Consider the following 18,908-nt stretch of genomic DNA (forward strand, 5'->3'; position numbering starts at 1 on the left):
ACAATCAATAATACAGTTGCAAAATATATATACAGCATGTGCAAATGAGGTAAGAGAAGAGAGGTAAGGCAATAAATAGGCCATGGTGGCAAAGTAATTACAATTTAGCAATGAATCATTGGAATGGTAGGATCTGCAGAAGAAGAATGTGCAAGTTGAGATACTGGAGTGCAAAGGAGCAAGATAAATAAATAAATACAGTGTGGGGACGAGGTAGATTGAATGGGCTATTTACAGATGAGCTATGTACAGGTGCAGTGATCTGTGAGCTGCTCTGACAGAGATTTTTGCAGTTCGTTCCAGTCATTGGCAGCAGAGAACTGGAAGGAGAGGCGGCCAAAGGAAGAATTGGCTTTGAGGGTGACCAGTGAGATATGCAGTGCCTTGCAAAAGTATTCGGCCCCCTTGAACTTTGCGACCTTTTGCCACATTTCAGGCTTCAAACATAAAGATATAAAACTGTATTTTTTAGTGAAGAATCAACAACAAGTGGGACACAATCATGAAGTGGAACGACATTTATTGGATATTTCAAACTTTTTTAACAAATCAAAAACTGAATAATTGGGCGTGCAAAATTATTCAGCCCCCTTAAGTTAATACTTTGTAGCGCCACCTTTTGCTGTGATTACAGCTGCCAGTCACACAGACACACAGACTCACACACACAGACACACACACGCACAGACAAACACACACACACACACACACACACACACACACACACACACACACACACACACACACACACACACACACACACACACACACACACACACACACACACACACACACACACACACACACACACACACACACACACACACACACGCACAGAGAGAGATTAAATTTCTCCTCAGACAGCATTTCACCCGGTGTTCTAGCAGGTTTCCTGTGATGTTAGATGTAAGGCCCTAAGAGAGTGTTCGTGTCAGGTTTAGAACACATGTCTAATGTCAGTCTTTAAACGGGTGGGAAACTAAGAACAAGGTTGTGCTCACACAGGCAGCCCAATTCTGATATTTTTTCCAATAATTGGCTCTTTTGTCCAATCACATTAGATCTTTCCCATCCAATCTTTTTCAGAGCTGATCTGATTGGTTTAAAAAAAAGATCAGAATTGGGCTGCCTGTGTAAATGCAGCCTAATCGCTTGTCATTTAGGATGTGTGGTTGGTCGAATTGTGTATCAGGTTCGGATGGGCACATCATTGTAATGCATTTGAGAAAAATATAAGTGGAGAGATGGGCAATTGTAATGTGTGGTTGAGTATGTTTTATTTTGAAATAATATATAAATGTAGTTCATACAGACTACAATGCATTAACAAGTCCATTGCCAATAGCCTACAATGTGTTTTCTAAAATTGAAAGCAGTTATGACAGTCTAAGTAACAAATATTTTTGTTGCATCAGTAGTATTGTGGTCCTGTGTAGCTCAGTTGGTAGAGCATGGCGCTTGTAACGCCAGGGTAGTGGGTTCGATCCCCGGGACCACCCATATGTAGAATGTATGCACACATGACTGTAAGTCGCTTTGGATAAAAGCGTCTGCTAAATGGCATATATTATTATTATATTATAGTATTTTGTTTTATACGCATCTGTTCACAATAGTACGTTAAGGTACATGTAAAAACATTACAGGAATATGTATTGACTACACAACTTTAGATCGTACATCTGCTCCCAGAAGTATTTTTCGCTCTCTTTCACTGGGATGACGAAGTGTTTGACGGGAAGTCGTTTTCCTGTCTTGTCCTTATAGCTCTCCCGGTGTTTCTGAGAGAGCTGCAAACCAATACGGTTCATGATTACCATGTTATGTCAAATGAGGCATCAAATCGCTATGTTGAAAACAACTCATAGGGAACCCCCATCCCCCTCTCACCTCTCCGAAGCTTTTCAGCGTCTCCTGGCGTTTGAAGTCCACATTGAAACGGGCTCAGTAGGGACTGCGGCTCTGAGCCCGCTGGGCCGACACTAGGAGCCCGCTGTTGGAGAAGATGGACGGGAACATCCCACCGCGGTTGTACGGGATCGTGCTGCAGGCCATTGCCCCGCTGCGGAAGTCCTGAAAGTATTTGATGGTGGCATTCCCGAATGTGTCTCCATACAAGTACTTTGAAGTTGGAACATAGCCGCAGTATCTTTACAAATCAGAAAGTAAATAAATAACATGCTATTAACTTATTTTATCCAAGCCGTAGGCAACTCGTCTCTTATGGTTCTGTCCATTTGGCAGGTGTGTCGCTCACCCGGGCATTAAGGAAGGTGGTATGTAGGTCGAGTTGTTGTGCGCGATAAGCGTTCCATTTCCTCTGAGTGCCATGTTACTGTTATTATCACCCGAACCCTCGAACCACGCAAGACCGAGCACGACAAGCAGCTGCCAAGCACCGGACCAAACACAGACTGACCCACACCTCCGGGCCAACACCAAGCGACCAGAGGACAACAAAGAGTTGCCGCAACTGCTCTTTTACTCAGCGTGGCACTGCTGGTCACGAAATAATGACAAAACTGTGCCATGCATATCTGTACTCATATTTTCTTGCGTGATCTAAAATAGGATATCACGTAAAAACTATTAATAAGCTTGATTACTATTGAATTAAGATCACATTTTTTATATTTTTAAATACATTTGGTCATCTTGAAAACTAAGCTATAGAAATTGCAAATGACTGGCATATATGGAATTGTGGTAGCCTATAGGTGCAATGAAATTTCAATAAAATAAAATTCCCAAACATGTTTAATATGGAAGCCCACCGTTGGCCTGTACAGTGAATGTCTTTCTAACAATGGTAAAAATATATAAAACAATCAGAGAATGTAACCGTCCATCTCCAATACCCTGTCACCCTCCCTTCCTTCCGACTGTCAATCAGAGCGCAAACCGCTGCCTTCACACACGCGCCAGTCAGTCACTGGGATGCGCGAGACCCAGCAGCCACCGAGCATATAGCGCGGGATAAAACGAAAGCTTACCAATAATTAAAGATCCTTCCTTTCTTTTTGTCGAAGGAGGATAAAGCCGATGTTGCATGCGGAATGGAATTAGATTTTTGTTCCACAGAACCAAAGACCCAATGAGAGGGTCTAGGTTTAGAGATCACTGAACATTTGGTTCAAACGCATATCAGCAGCACATTAGAGTTGTTTTGCTCTGTGAAGAAAAATAGTTAATTTTCTCCTGAGGTGCTGGATTCTACCTAACTTGACATGGCTCTTTTAGTCCACCTAAAAACAGTCCGGGACCTTCGCGGAAAGGGGGACAGAATCGCCAAAGTCACATTTCGAGGTAACAAGCGTTTATTATCACTGCAGATCCTTTGTCCCAATAGTAGTCATATACTGGTTGCGCAGTGCCCGGGGTTTGCGATGTGATCAGTGGGATTCGGTGTGTGAGCCTGTGGACAGGTAAGCCCCAATGTGCTGACGCATCTCCTGTGGTTGCGCTGAAAAGTTGGAGAAACCCCTTGTCTATCTCCGCAATCACAGGAGGTGATGAGAGAGACACGGATTGTGGAGACGAGGAGCGCTTTTACGCAAGGGAATACATAATATCCTCAAAGAAATGTATACTGTTTTTATTGAGTCATTTTAATTCAAAACCTATGGTAGGCCTAGAACCATTTGGTTTTGTCGAATTAAGATATCGTTTTTTAATTAACCGTCAAGTTGACAAATGTGTTTAATATAGTCCTATTGATCAAAATGAGGTTGAGCCCATACGCGTTATATGCTACCTTTGTTTCACGTTCAACAGCTCTAATCTATTCTCCACGGGCGCTCGTTCTCCCAATAATGCGCTCAGAAGGAGTTGTATCTCACAATCTCAAACACCATTGATTTTCTTCTCTGAAAGGAATTCGACTCCATTAATGAAGCTCTCTCGTGGCCCTCTAGGGCCAACTCCCATGGTCAGGCACGTCTGACTGGAAACAGATTGGTAATCCCAATGGAACTATTTGGATAGAACAATATATTGTATATGTGGATTTACACACATTTGTGTTCACGGAATTGTGTTCTCTCTATCTATGTGTGTGTGTGTGAATCTCTATCTCTCTCTCTATCTATGTGTGTGTGTGTGAATCTCTATCTCTCTATCTATGTGTGTGTGTGTGAATCTCTATCTCTCTCTCTATCTATGTGTGTGTGTGTGAATCTCTATCTCTCTCTCTATCTATGTGTGTGTGTGTGAATCTCTATCTCTCTCTCTATCTATGTGTGTGTGTGCCACACTCTAACCACACTCTCATCTGTGTGTCTATATGTGTGTGTGTGTGAATCTCTATCTCTCTCTCTATCTATGTGTGTGTGTGTGCCACACTCTAACCACACTCTAACCACACTTTAACCACACTCTAACCACACTCTAACCACACTCTAACCACACTCTAACCACACTCTAACCACACTCTAACCACACTCTCATCTGTGTGTCTATATGTGTGTGCCATCAATTCCAGCATTTTCTTGTAGGGCACCAGGGAACGTGTCAGATCTTTAGCAGCCCTGTGTTACATCTGTTCCTCGTTCCACTTGAGTCTCTGCATGTGCTCACAGTAACCGACCAACAACAACCAACCAACCTATGATAAATGACTGAGGATGTTTTCTTGAATCTCTGCAGGTCGCAGTGATAACTCTTTATGACATAACAATAACGAATGACTTGTTGAAAGAAATTCTGCCTTAACTCTTTGACATAACAATGACTTATTACTTGTTGAAAGAAATGCTGTTTTAACTCTTTATGACAACGAGTAGCCCACTTTTTGTAGAGGCAATGTTAGTAAGAGTTTACATTGGGGCATATGAGAGTAACCCTGCTTAAACAGTACTGGCCATAGAAATATTTTACCAATTGAATAGGACACCTGCTATTTTTGTTGGCTGCCTGGCACTGAAACCCTATATTATGTGGCCTGTTGTTCAGTTGAATTAAGGAACCAAAAGGTGTTCGGGTTTCTGATCTATTAACTTACGATGTCAGTGACGACAACTTAGCAATGTGTCTCATTTAATGGCAAAAGGCAACCCTTTAAAGTGAAACCTGAGTTTTAGTCTGTCTGTCCACCTTCCTGTCCTTCTCCATCTCCCTCTCTCTCTCTCTTTCCCTATCCACCCCTGTCTCTCTGGTGTTTGAGATGCTGTTGATAGCTCCCTGCCTGGTCCCTTTTACAGGCTGTCAGCAAGGCTTCCTGAATGCTTTCAGCTCAGACTGTTTCCTGTCTGGAGAGGAAAGGCTCACTCAGGAAGCCCCTGCCCCAATGGGCATGCCAACCTGTATATCCCTTACAGATGTGGGTAATGGGGATGGCTATGTCAGCTTGTTACCAGTAAGCACAGCGTTAAACATCTCTCCAGAAGGACAAACATAAAGACCCATGTATCCATTAAGTAGATGAAGATGGAGATCATTTAGGATGTAAATCAATGAATTGATCACATTGAAGTCCACATATACTGTACAAGAAAGAACCTATACACAAGAATGTGTATACAGTAAGTACATTTTAGTGAATGGTAGAGGACAGTCTGTCCATTAAGGCCAAGTATTTTCCCATATATACTGGCACCACTGTGTTGAATGAGAGTATGAATATTGTAAAAGTTCTGCTGTTATTTGATTAACTTCTAGAATCCCTTACCAACGGTATTTTAGAAGGGTGCTTAATTGCTGGCGTTAAAAATAAATAAAAAATTCTTCCCCTTTGTTATCATCAGTCTAGTAATTATGTAAGTAGCCCAGTTGTGAAGTTTAGTTCTTTCCTATTCAAATACCAGATACTCCTGCTTGTAATGTAGTGTAGTAAGGTGTTACAGTCGGCGAAATGATCGGACAAGGTGCAGCAGGGTGGTAGGCGTACTTTTTTACCTTTATTATAAATGAACACCTAATAACAACAAAGGAAAACAAATGTAACATTCGGTAGGCTACACAGAGCTGTACAAAAACAACATCCCACAAAACTAAGGTGGCAAAACAGGCTGCCTAAGTATGATTCCCAATCAGAGACAACGATAGACAGCTGTCCCTGATTGAGAACCATACCCGGCCAAAACATAGAAATAAAGAACATAGTGTTTACCACCCGAGTCACACCCTGACCAACCAAACATAGAGAATAAAAAGATCTCTACGGTCAGGGCGAGACTTAAGGCTTGATGGTCATGCCTATCTTCTCTTCTGGGGCCTGAGGGGAAGATAACATAGCCAATGTGTTACAATATCAAATAAATGAGAAATTAAACAATTATTTCCACCATCACGGAATTGAGTCAGTTTCACTTTGGGTGAGACTAAATACAGATTGCTTGATTCGCTAAGAAGTTGCACAGACTGTCCCCACGTCTACCATTCACTGTAGTCTATTCTCTCTCTCTCTCTCTCTCTCTCTCTCTCTCTCTCTCTCTCTCTCTCTCTCTCTCTCTCTCTCTCTCTCTCTCTCTCTCTCTCTCTCTCTCTCTCTCTCTCTCTCTCTCTCTCTCTCTCTCTCTCTCTCTCTCTCGCTCTCTCTCGCTTGCTCTCTCGCTCTCTCTCGCTCTCTCTCGCTTGCTCTCTCGCTCTCTCTCTCTCACTCTCTCTCACTCTCTCTCACTCTCTTTTGTCATTTAGTTTCAGTGTCTTTTCTCTGACATGGTTGCTCGTTTGCTGCTTGTTTCATTCTCTCTCCAAGCTGCCTTGTTGAATTGTTGTTTGTTTTTAAGAGGGCCTTGCATATCACTATGTGTGTGTGGTCCTACCCTATTAAACCCAAAAGACTAACAGGTTTAATATCTCTGTTAGGTGAAAAGATTCATCAGGACAGTCATGCTCACTGTGGTTTGTGTAGGTGGAACAAATTGGATTTTATGCTGCAGTTGCAATTGTGTTCAAACTAAAGAGCTGACATTGTGTACTGAATTACCCTGAAACCATTAGATCCGCATGTAAAGCCTTTAATGTATACTCCAACTTCAAAAAGCAGAATATAATATAAATAAATATATATATATAATAATATGAATTATTATATATTTATTTTATAAACTGCTTTTCATACAGAATCTCAAAGTCACTTAAAATGTAAATAAACAAATTCATTATATATATACATTATATATAAACTTTTTTCAAACCTAGGATAGAGGTTATCCAATATACTTACATAACCCAATAATTGTTGCAGTAACTGTAGTTTCTCAAAACAACACCTCATTTGTTGTGTAAATTGAGTTGAATAAGAAATGCATATATTTTGTTCTAGCAAATGGAAAACAGGTTAACTGTGATTAATGTATTTATTTCAACACAGAGAGAGAGAGATAAGTTATGGGGTTGCTAACCTGCCAGCGATAAATTATTGAGTCCCTTGTCCAGGCTAATTACCAATCAGAATGACAAGGGCTGTAATAACCTGCGTGTGTGTGTGTGTGTGTGTGTGTGTGTGTGTGTGTGTGTGTGTGTGTGTGTGTGTGTGTGTGTGTGTGTTTGGCTAGCAACCTCAGTACATATAAGCTGTCTACACACACACACACACACACACACACACACACACACACACACACACACACACACACACACACACACACACACACACACACACACACACACACACACACACACACACACACACACACACACACACACACACACACACACACACACACACACACACATCAACAGACATGAACACCCACACAAAGCCTCTTACACACAAAGCAAATTACTTAAGTACACAAACGCACAACCACAGAAGAGCTTTCTGATATTCACCAGCCCTCATTCACAAAGCAGTCTTTTAAGAGACCCAGTAGTCTCTGTGTTTACTATGCTTGTGGTCATACATATATGGTACATATTTTCTTAAACAATCTAACTGAACATGTAAAAGATGAATAGCTACAAATGATATATTTAGTCTATATTTAGTATGTATACATTAGATTGGAGGTATAGCTGTGTCCATGCATTTCCTCTCACTCTCTCGCTAGCTTTCTCGCTCTCTCGCTCTCTCGCTCTCTCGCTCTCTCTCTACTCTCTCCTACTGTCACGCCTTGGTCTTAGTATTTTGTGTTTTCTTTAATTATTTGGTCAGGCCAGGGTGTGACATGGGTTTATGTTGTTGTATTTCGTATTGGGGTTTTTGTATTATTGGGATTGCGGCTGAGTAGGGGTGTTGTATGGGCTTGGCTGCCTGAGGCGGTTCTCAATCAGAGTCAGGTGATTCTCGTTGTCTCTGATTGGGAACCGTATTTCGGTAGCCTGGTTTCGCTTTGTATTTCGTGGGTGATTGTTCCTGTCTCTGTGTAGTGTTCACCAGATAGGCTGTAATAGGTTTCACGTTCCGTTTGTTGTTTTTGTATTTATGAGTTATTTTGTGTATCGTTCCGTTTTCCTTCATTAAAGATCATGAGTAACAATCACGCTGCATTTCGGTCCGACTCTCTTTCTACAAACGAAGAACGATGTTACACCTACTCTCTCTCTCTCTCTCTCTCTCTCTCTCTCTCTCTCTCTCTCTCTCTCTCTCTCTCTCTCTCTCTCTCTCTCTCTCGCTCTGTCTCGCGCTCTCTTGCTCTCTCCCGCTCTCTCTCCTACTCTCTCTCTCTCTCTTTCAATCTCTCTCTCTTTCAATCTCTCTCTCTCTTGCGCTCTCTCTCTCCTACTCTCTCTCTCTCTCTCTCTCTCTTTTTCAATCTCTCTCTCGCTCTCTCTCTCTCTTTCAATCTCTCTCTCGCTCTCTCTCTCTCTGTCTTTCAATCTCTCTCTCTATTTCAATCTCTCTCTTTCAATCTCTCTCTCTCTTTAAATCTCTCTCTCTCAAGCTCTCTCTCTCAATTCAATTCAATTTGCTTTATTGGCATGACGTAACAATGCACATATTGCCAAAGCTTATTTTGGATATTTACAATATAAAAATAAAAATGAGAATCAAAATTGTCAATGGGACAACAGTAACAACAATAACCAAGTGTCGAAATAACTAAACATTCAACAATAACAATAAGTATACAGTTGAGTACATGTGCAGGTTGATTGGTCTGTCTCTCTCTCTCTCTTTCAATCGCTCTCTCGCTCTCTCTTTCAATCTCTCCCTCCCTCTTTTCTCTGTCACTCTCTGTCTTCTTTCTGTTACATTTGGTGTCATTATGAGTCATCATTTAGTTGTTTATTTGTCTGGCTGTCTTTCTCTCCTCTCCTCCGGCTCCTCCTATCAAGCCTGGTGTGGGTTTATGCTTGTCATTCGGTTATTACAGCACCATTACTCTGTCTTGCCCTTTCCACTTAGTCTGACACATGTAAATAGATGGCTGAAGTTTTACTGTTATCTATTGCCGGGGAAGGAGAGTTGTGCCATAGGTTGAGTGGGTCTCTGGCAACTAGTATATGGTTATGTCATGGAAACTAGTATATGGTTATGTCATGGCAACTAGTATATGATTATGTCATGGAAACTAGTATATGGTTATGTCATGGCAGCTAGTATATGGTTATGTCATGGCAACTAGTATATGGTTATGTCATGGCAGCTAGTATATGGTTATGTCATGGCAACTAGTATATGGTTATGTCATGGCAACTAGTATATGGTTATGTCATGGCAGCTAGTATATGGTTATGTCATGGCAACTAGTATATGGTTATGTCATGGCAGCTAGTATATGGTTATGTCATGGCAACTAGTATATGGTTATGTCATGGCAACTAGTATATGGTTATGTCATGGAAACTAGTATATGGTTATGTCATGGCAACTAGTATATGATTATGTCATGGAAACTAGTATATGGTTATGTCATGGCAGCTAGTATATGGTTATGTCATGGCAACTAGTATATGGTTATGTCATGGCAGCTAGTATATGGTTATGTCATGGCAACTAGTATATGGTTATGTCATGGCAACTAGTATATGGTTATGTCATGGCAGCTAGTATATGGTTATGTCATGGCAACTAGTATATGGTTATGTCATGGCAGCTAGTATATGGTTATGTCATGGCAACTAGTATATGGTTATGTCATGGCAACTAGTATATGGTTATGTCATGGCAACTAGTATATGGTTATGTCATGGCAACTAGTATATGGTTATGTCATGGCAGCTAGTATATGGTTATGTCATGGCAACTAGTATATTGTCATGGCAACTAGTATATGTTATGTCATGGCAGCTAGTATATGGTTATGTCATGGCAACTAGTATATGGTTATGTCATGGCAGCTAGTATATGGTTATGTCATGGCAACTAGTATATGGTTATGTCATGGCAACTAGTATATGGTTATGTCATGGCAACTAGTATATGGTTATGTCATGGCAACTAGTATATGGTTATGTCATGGCAGCTAGTATATGGTTATGTCATGGCAACTAGTATATGGTTATGTCATGGCAACTAGTATATGGTTATGTCATGGCAGCTAGTATATGGTTATGTCATGGCAGCTAGTATATGGTTATGTCATGGCAACTAGTATATGGTTATGTCATGGCAGCTAGTATATGGTTATGTCATGGCAGCTAGTATATGGTTATGTCATGGCAACCTGTATATGGTTATGTCATGGCAGCTAGTATATAGTTGTCATGGCAACTAGTATATGGTTATATCATGCGGTGCAAAGCATCAGGAGTCAGACGGAATTCATATGCACAATTGTGGTATTAATTTACAGGTACAGAAGGTGAGCTGAACCATGAATACTGATGTTGACGAACACTTGACTGACAATAATAACAAACAAATTAAAAGCAATGGCCAATTCACTGAAACTACTGGCTTTTAAGGAAGAGCGCCTAAAACTTTGACAAAGTTTGACAAAGAAAAGAAAAAGTGTCTTGAGTCAATAAGTATTAAACCCTTTTTTTAAATGTCAAGCCTAAATAAGTTCAGGAGTAAAAATGTGTCAGGGTTTTCCTGTGGTGAAGTAGAGGACCAAAACGCAGCGTGGTTATATTGACTCATGTTTAATAAAAACAGATAAACATGAACACTACAAAACCATAAACGTGGAAAACCAAAAACAGCCCTATCTGGTGCAAAACACAGAGACAGGAACAATCACCCACAAAACCCAACACAAAACAGGCTACCTAAATATGGTTCCCAATCAGAGACAATGACTAACACCTGCCTCTGATTGAGAACCATATCAGGCCAAACATAGAAATAGACAAACCAGACACACAACATAGAATGCCCACCCAGCTCATGTCCTGACCAACACTAAAACAAGGAAAACACATACGAACAATGGACAGAACGTGATAGAAACCCCCCCCCCCCCCAAGGTGCGGACTCCGAACACACAACCTAAACCTATAGGGGAGGGTCTGGGTGGGCATCTCTCCGCGGCGGCGGCTCTGGCGCTGGGCGTGGACCCCACTCCATAATTGTCTTAGTCCACCTCCTTAGTGTCCCTTGAGTGGCGACCCTCGCCGCTAACCTTGGCCTAGGAAACCTAACAATGGGCCCCACTGGACTGAGGTAGCTCGGGACCGAGGGGAAGCTCGGGACCGAGGGGAAGCTCGGGACCGAGGGGAAGCTCGGGACCGAGGGGAAGCTCGGGACCGAGGGGAAGCTCGGGACCGAGGGGAAGCTCAGGCAGGTTGCTGGATCTACCAGATCCTGGCTGGCTGGTGGTTCCGGCAGATCCTGGCTGACTGGCAGATCCTGGCTGACTGGCGGATCCTGGCTGACTAGCGGATCTGGCAGATCCTGGCTGACTGGCACTTCTGGCGGATCCTAGCTGACTGGCGGATCCTGGCAGACTGGCGGATCCTGGTAGACTGGCGGATCCTGGCAGACTGGCGGATCCTGGCAGACTGGCGGATCCTGGCAGACTGGCGGATCCTGGCAGACTGGAACTTCTGGCGGATCCTGGCTGAATGGCGGATCTAACTGATCCTGGCCGACTGGCGGATCCTGGCCGACTGGCGGATCCTGGCCGACTGGCGGATCCTGGCCGACTGGCGGATCTGGCGGATCCTGGCTGAATGGCGGATCCTGGCAGACTGTCAGATCTGGCGGATCCTGACCGACTGGTGGATCCTGGCAGACTGGCGGATCCTGGCAGACTGGCGGATCCTGGCAGACTGGCGGATCCTGGCAGACTGGCGGATCTAACTGATCCTGGCAGACTGGCGGATCCTGGCTGACTGGCAGATCTGGCGGATCCTGGCAGACTGGCAGTTCTGGCGGATCCTGGCTGAATGGCGGATTTAACTAATCCTGGCTGACTGGCAGATCCTGGCCGACTGGCGGATCCTGGCCGACTGGCGGATCCTGGCCGACTGGCGGATCCTGGCCGACTGGCGGATCCTGGCCGACTGGCGGATCCTGGCAGATCCTGGCCGACTGGCAGATCCTGGCCGACTGGCAGATCCTGGCCGACTGGCAGATCCTGGCCGACTGGCAGATCCTGGCCGACTGGCAGATCCTGGCCGACTGGCAGATCCTGGCCGACTGGCAGATCCTGGCCGACTGGCAGATCCTGGCCGACTGGCAGATCCTGGCCGACTGGCAGATCCTGGCCGACTGGCAGATCCTGGCTGACTGGCAGATCCTGGCAGTTCTGGCGGATCCTGGCGGATCCTGGCAGACTGGTGGATCCTGGCCGACTGGCAGGACTGGCAGATCCTGGCTGACTGGCACTTCTGGCGGATCCTGGCTGAATGGCGGATCTAACTGATCCTGGCTGACTGGCAGATCCTGGCCGACTGGCGGATCCTGGCTGACTGGCAGATCCTGGCAGATCCTGGCTGACTTGCAGATCCTGGCTGACTGGCAGATCCTGGCAGATCCTGGCTGACTTGCAGATCCTGGCTGACTGGCAGATCCTGGCCGACTGGCTGACTGGCGGATCCTGGCTGACTGGCGGCACTGGCGGCGCTGGGCAGACTGACGGCACTGGCGGCGCTGGGCAGACTGACGGCACTGGCGGAGCTGGGCAGACTGGCGGCACTGGCGGAGCTGGGCAGACTGGCGGCACTGGCGGAGCTGGGCAGACTGGCGGCACTGGCGGAGCTGGGCAGACTGGCGGCGCTGGGCAGACTGGTAGCTCAGACGGCGCTGGGCAGACGGGTAGCTCAGACGGCGCTGGGCAGACTGGCAGCACTGGCGCGCTGGGCAGACTGGCGGCACTGGCGGCGCTGGGCAGACTGGCGGCACTGGCGGCGCTGGGCAGACTGGAGAAAAAGGCTCTGGTAGCGCTGGACTGAGGAGCACTGGTGCCTCTGGAATGAGGGGCTCTGGCGCCTCTGGCATGAGGGGCTGTAGCTCTGACAGCGCCGGACAGGCGGGAGACTCTGGCTGCGCTGGAGAGGAGGAAGGCTCCGGCAGCGCTGGACAGGTGGGACGCACTGTAGGCCTGATGCGTGGTGCTGGCACTGGTATGCCGTGCATACTATGCCAAACCAACAGCTTTCTTTCTACTCTGTCCAATACATCCTCCACACTCTCAGACTCAGCACTCTGCTTCGCCGACAGCTCCAATTCCATCCATGGCTCTGCCCAGGGTCCTTTCCGTCAAGGATCTCCTCCCAAGTCCATTTATCCAAATAGTGCAGCATCTCCCACTGCTGCTGCTGCTGCTCCTGTTGCTGCTGCCTCTGTTACTTCTCCTGCTGCTGCTTTTGCCGTTGCCCGTTACCACGCCGCTTGGTCCTTGGTTGGTGGGTGATTCTGTCAGGGTTTTCCTGTGGTGAAGTAGAGGAGGACCAAAACGCAGCGTGGTTATATTAACTCATGTTTAATAAAAACGGATAAACATGAACACTACAAGACAATAAACGTGGAAAACCAAAAACAGCCCTATCTGGTGCAAAACACAGAGACAGGAACAATCACCCACAAAACCCAACACAAAACAGGCTACCTAAATATGGTTCCCAATCAGAGACAATGACTAACACCTGCCTCTGATTGAGAACCATATCAGGCCAAACATAGAAATAGACAAACCAGACACACAACATAGAATGCCCACCCAGCTCACGTCCTGACCAACACTAAAACAAGGAAAACACATACGAACAATGGACAGAACGTGACAAAATGTGCTTAACAAGTCACATAATAACTGTGCAATAATAGTGTTTAACATGATGTTTGAATGACTACTTCATCTCTGTACCCCACATATACAATTATCTGTAAGGTCCCTCAGTCGAGCAGTGAATTTCAATTCAACCACAAAGACCAGGGAGTTTTTCAAACGCCTCGCAAAGAAGTGCACCTATTGGTAGATGGGTAAACAAAAGAAGCAGAAATGAAATATCCCTTTGAGCATGATGAAGTTATTAATTACCCTCTGGATGGTCAATCCATACCGATACACCCAGTCATTACAAAGATACAGGCGTCCTTCCTAACTCATTTGCCAAAGAGGAAGGAAACCGCTCAGGGATTTCACCATGAGGCCAATGGTGACTTTAAAACAGTAACAGGGTTTAATGTCTGTGACAGGAGAAAACTGAGGATGGATCAACAACATTGTAGTTACTCCACAATACTAACCTAAATGACGGAGTGAAAAGAAGGGAAGCCTGTACATAATAAAATTATTACAAATCATGCATTCTGTTTGCAACCAGGCACTAAAGTAAAACTGTAAAAAAATGCAGCAAAGCAGTTCACTTTTTGTATGTTTGGGGCAAATCCAATACAACACATTACTGAGTGCCGTACTCCAAATTTTCAAGCATAGTGGTGGAGTTCTAATCCCACACAGGGCAGATATATATTTTTTACCTCCTTTTTCGATCTTGTCTCATCGCTGCAACTCCCCAACGGGCTCGGTAGAGGTGAAGGTCGAGTCATGGGTCCTCTGAAACGTTACCTGCCAAACCCTGCTTCTTAACACCTGCCCGCTTAACCCGGAAGCCAGCTGTACCAATGTGTCGGAGGTTTCACCGTTCAACTGAGGAGTCGCTAGAGTGCAATGAGCCAAGTAAAGCCCCCCCCCCCCCCCCCAAACTCTCCACTACACCGGAAGACACTGGGCCAATTGTGCACTACCCTATGGGACTACCGGTCCCGGACGGTTGTGACACAGCCTGGGATCGAACCCGGGTCTGCGATGCAGTGCTTTAGATTGCTACGCTACTCGGGGGGCCAGATCCCTGTGAGAGAGGTTGCCTTGGTAGTAGTTGTAGGTTTTTATACACTAGCTAAGAACAATCTGTGACAATCTGTGAGAAAAAGAGCTACAGTGTAAGTTCTGCAATGCAGGTTCTGTTGAATTGAACCTCTAATCTTAATTTTCAAGGTAATGATTGCAATGTTCTTCCCAACACAATACTGCAATAAATGTGTCCACCGCAAATGGCAATAGGTGTCAGGAACTTGGAGCCTTACCACTGTGAGCTTACTGTCCAGAACCGTATTCACATCATTTAGTGAGAACGTATTGGGATCAGTCACAACTACTTTAACCCACCCCCAACATGAATATTATGAGCAAGTTACTGTTTAATGAGGCTTACACAAGTTTCTCAGTTCCTCAAGAGCTCCTATGCCTATCCCAATTTTGGGATATGTAAGTAATAATGTTATGAATTTTATATTGGAATATGTAATGTGCAAACTTATTCAAGGCACATTTTAATTTGCAGTGTACAAACTTAGATATATTAATAGGAATGTTTAATTTAGGTCACGTATCCTGAAAAAAACCTATGGATTACATACAAAAATAACAAGCTGCTCGCCGGGCCAACCCAACTGATGGTTAGAAAATAACAAGCTGCTCGCCGTGCCAACCCAACTGATGGTTAGAAAATAACAAGCTGCTCGCCGTGCCAACCCAACTGATGGTTAGAAAATAACAAGCTGCTCGCCGTGCCAACCCAACTGATGGTTAGAAAATAACAAGCTGCTCGCCGTGCCAACCCAACTGATGGTTAGAAAATAACAAGCTGCTCGCCGGCCAACCCAACTGATGGTTAGAAAATAACAAGCTGCTCGCCGTGCCAACCCAACTGATGGTTAGAAAATAACAAGCTGCTCGCCGTGCCAACCCAACTGATGGTTAGAAAATAACAAGCTGCTCGCCGTGCCAACCCAACTGATGGTTAGAAAATAACAAGCTGCTCGCCGGGTTAGAAAATAACAAGCTGCTCGCCGGGCCAACCCAACTGATGGTTAGAAAATAACAAGCTGCTCGCCGTGCCAACCCAACTGATGGTTAGAAAATAACAAGCTGCTCGCCGTGCCAACCCAACTGATGGTTAGAAAATAACAAGCTGCTCGCCGTGCCAACCCAACTGATGGTTAGAAAATAACAAGCTGCTCGCCGGGCCAACCCAACTGATGGTTAGAAAATAACAAGCTGCTCGCCGTGCCAACCCAACTGATGGTTAGAAAATAACAAGCTGCTCGCCGTGCCAACCCAACTGATGGTTAGAAAATAACAAGCTGCTCGCCGTGCCAACCCAACTGATGGTTAGAAAATAACAAGCTGCTCGCCGGGCCAACCCAACTGATGGTTAGAAAATAACAAGCTGCTCGCCGGGCCAACCCAACTGATGGTTAGAAAATAACAAGCTGCTCGCCGGGCCAACTGATGGTTAGAAAATAACAAGATGCTCGCCGGGCCAACCCAACTGATGGTTAGAAAATAACAAGCTGCTCGCCGGGCCAACCCAACTGATGGTTAGAAAATAACAAGCTGCTCGCCGGGCCAACCCAACTGATGGTTAGAAAATAACAACTGATGGTTAAATGAACCCATATTTGGGTAATCCAAACAACGCAACATGTTGGGATATTCACGCAACCCAGCTGAAAATGCTGGGTTAAAAATAACCCAATTTGGGTTATTTGGTAACCCAGCGCTGGGTAAATATTGAACAGAACACATGCTGGGTTACCAAATAACCCAAATTGGGTTATTTTTAACCCAGCATTTTCAGCTGGGTTGCGTGAATATCCCAACATGTTGCGTTGTTTAGAGCAGTGGACTACATGCGATGATGCAATAGAACTTAAAATGTCTAAATAAACAATGTTACAAAGGATTTATCCAGATAGATTTTTTTTCGTAATAACTATGGAAAATGTCTAGTAGTAGGAATTTGCTTGAGAACGCTACCATGATAAATGAACATTAGCAAACATTTGCAGACCGAGTTTGGCACCAAATAAGAGGATAGAGATGTCCTGAAATGTCAGATGGATGGATATTTGCTTTCCAACGTGTTCTTCAAGACTCATTGATCCTTTGTGACCCTACACTTCATTGAATAACATTTTGTATTTTTATTCTTTGAATATTTAAAATCCTTTGAGCCTGTCTAACCCCTGACCTCTGTCCTTTCACCCCTCAGGTCTGTCGTTCTACACACGTGTTCTGGAGAACTGTGAGGATGAGGCCAGATTTGATGAGGTTTGTAACTCTTCTATTAGATTCAAAATAACCATCAAGCCATTTTTCTTTTGTGTTTATATTTTAATTTAGTTTAGACAATTTAATTTAGCAGAGTTAGTACATACGGGGGAGATGGATGCAGTAGGCTTCAAAGAACACTAGGCAAGTCAGTTAGGAACAAATTCTTATTTTCAATGACAGCCTAGGAACAGTGGGTTAACTGCCTTGTCCAGGGGCAGAACAACAGAGTTTTTACCTTTTCAGCTCTGGGATTGGATCTTGCCGGGGATTCGATAGGCTTTACATCCCTGTGTCTATAGGCTTTACATCCCTGTGTCTATAGGCTTTACATCCCTGTGTCTATAAGCTTTACATCCCTGTGTCTATAGGCTTTACATCCCTGTATCTATAGGCTTTACATCCCTGTGTCTATAGGCTTTACATCCCTGTGTCTATAGGCTTTACATCCCTGTATCTATAGGCTTTACATCCCTGTGTCTATAGGCTTTACATCCCTGTGTCTATAGGCTTTACATCCCTGTGTCTATAGGCTTTACATCCCTGTGTCCTGAGGTGAGAGTTTCCCCACCATGACACAAATAGCATGATTTGTGTTGGATATTACTTTGCTTGATATGGACATGGTTAAGTCAAATCAAACGTTATTTGTCACATGCGCCGAATACAACAGGTGTAGACCATACAGTGAACTGCTTACTTACAAGCCTTTAAACAACAATTCAGTTTAAAAAAATCCCTAAAAAAGTAAGAGATAAGAATAACAAATAATTAAAGAGCAGCAGTAAATAACAATAGCGGGGCTATTTACAGGGGGGTACCGGTACAGAGTCAATGGTCCTCCTTTTCCTGTAGTCCACAATCATCTCCTCTGTTTTGATCGCGTTGAGGGTATGCAGATAGTGTGTTCATCCATACTCCTTAATAACAGGCTCCAGTGTTGGTTATCACATTAGGGATTTGACCAGGCTCTGCTAACAGGAAATCCTGCACTATTTTAATCTTATCAAGTTTTCTGTGTTATTTTTTTACATACCTCTGTTCTTCAGACAAGAAGGAATCTCATTTGACGTCCATTGTAAATGGGCCATTTCGTATCTAGTCCACTCTAATGGGCCACTTGCAACTAGTATTTGGTGGTGGTATTTGTGGGGTTGAGATGTCAGTGAGAGCTAGAGGATGGCAGCCATGCTGTACAGTGTGACCAGACCAGACATACTGCAGGCTACTGGGGTGTAGAGACTTAACTAGGCAGAGAGAGAGAGAGAGAGAGAGAGAGAGAGAGAGAGAGAGAGAGAGAGAGAGAGAGAGAGAGAGAGAGAGAGCGAGAGTTAGTTTTTTTGTACCTGAGAGACACCATGAATATGATTACTTTGTGATTTACCTTTACATTGGCCGTCTAAAAATAAACAAATGACATTAGCAGGCATAAGAACCCTGCTCTACTCTGAATATGATTCTGATAAATTGTAGATCTGTAATAGTCTTGAAAACCAGACTCAAGAACATGAGTGAGGC

The 18,908-nt window shown here is 44.3% G+C and overlaps 2 protein-coding genes across 9 annotated transcripts in view; one reads left to right on the top strand and one right to left on the bottom strand.

Annotated features, from left to right (window-relative positions):
- Positions 1-759: 759 nt before the first annotated feature.
- On the bottom strand, positions 760-2,416 carry fam166c (family with sequence similarity 166 member C). The gene is made up of 3 exons (XM_046299184.1): positions 2,258-2,416; positions 1,951-2,149; positions 760-1,790 (listed from the first exon to the last, which is right to left on the bottom strand). The coding sequence occupies exons 1-3, from the start codon at positions 2,329-2,331 to the stop codon at positions 1,641-1,643; spliced, it is 423 nt and encodes a 140-aa protein (XP_046155140.1). The 5' UTR covers positions 2,332-2,416; the 3' UTR covers positions 760-1,640.
- Positions 2,417-2,948: 532 nt separating this feature from the next.
- Positions 2,949-18,908, top strand: part of LOC123995267 (otoferlin-like) — a 121,561-nt gene continuing 105,601 nt past the window's right edge. For all 8 annotated transcript variants that reach the window (XM_046298752.1, XM_046298751.1, XM_046298758.1 and 5 more), the window contains exons 1-2: positions 2,949-3,306; positions 17,332-17,390. In XM_046298752.1, coding sequence (XP_046154708.1) covers positions 3,228-3,306; positions 17,332-17,390 — 138 coding nt within the window. In that variant the 5' untranslated portion in view covers positions 2,949-3,227. The remainder of the gene's footprint in view (positions 3,307-17,331; positions 17,391-18,908) is intronic.

This window comes from Oncorhynchus gorbuscha, linkage group LG14 (assembly GCF_021184085.1).
Source record: "Oncorhynchus gorbuscha isolate QuinsamMale2020 ecotype Even-year linkage group LG14, OgorEven_v1.0, whole genome shotgun sequence".
Taxonomy (NCBI): domain Eukaryota; kingdom Metazoa; phylum Chordata; class Actinopteri; order Salmoniformes; family Salmonidae; genus Oncorhynchus; species Oncorhynchus gorbuscha.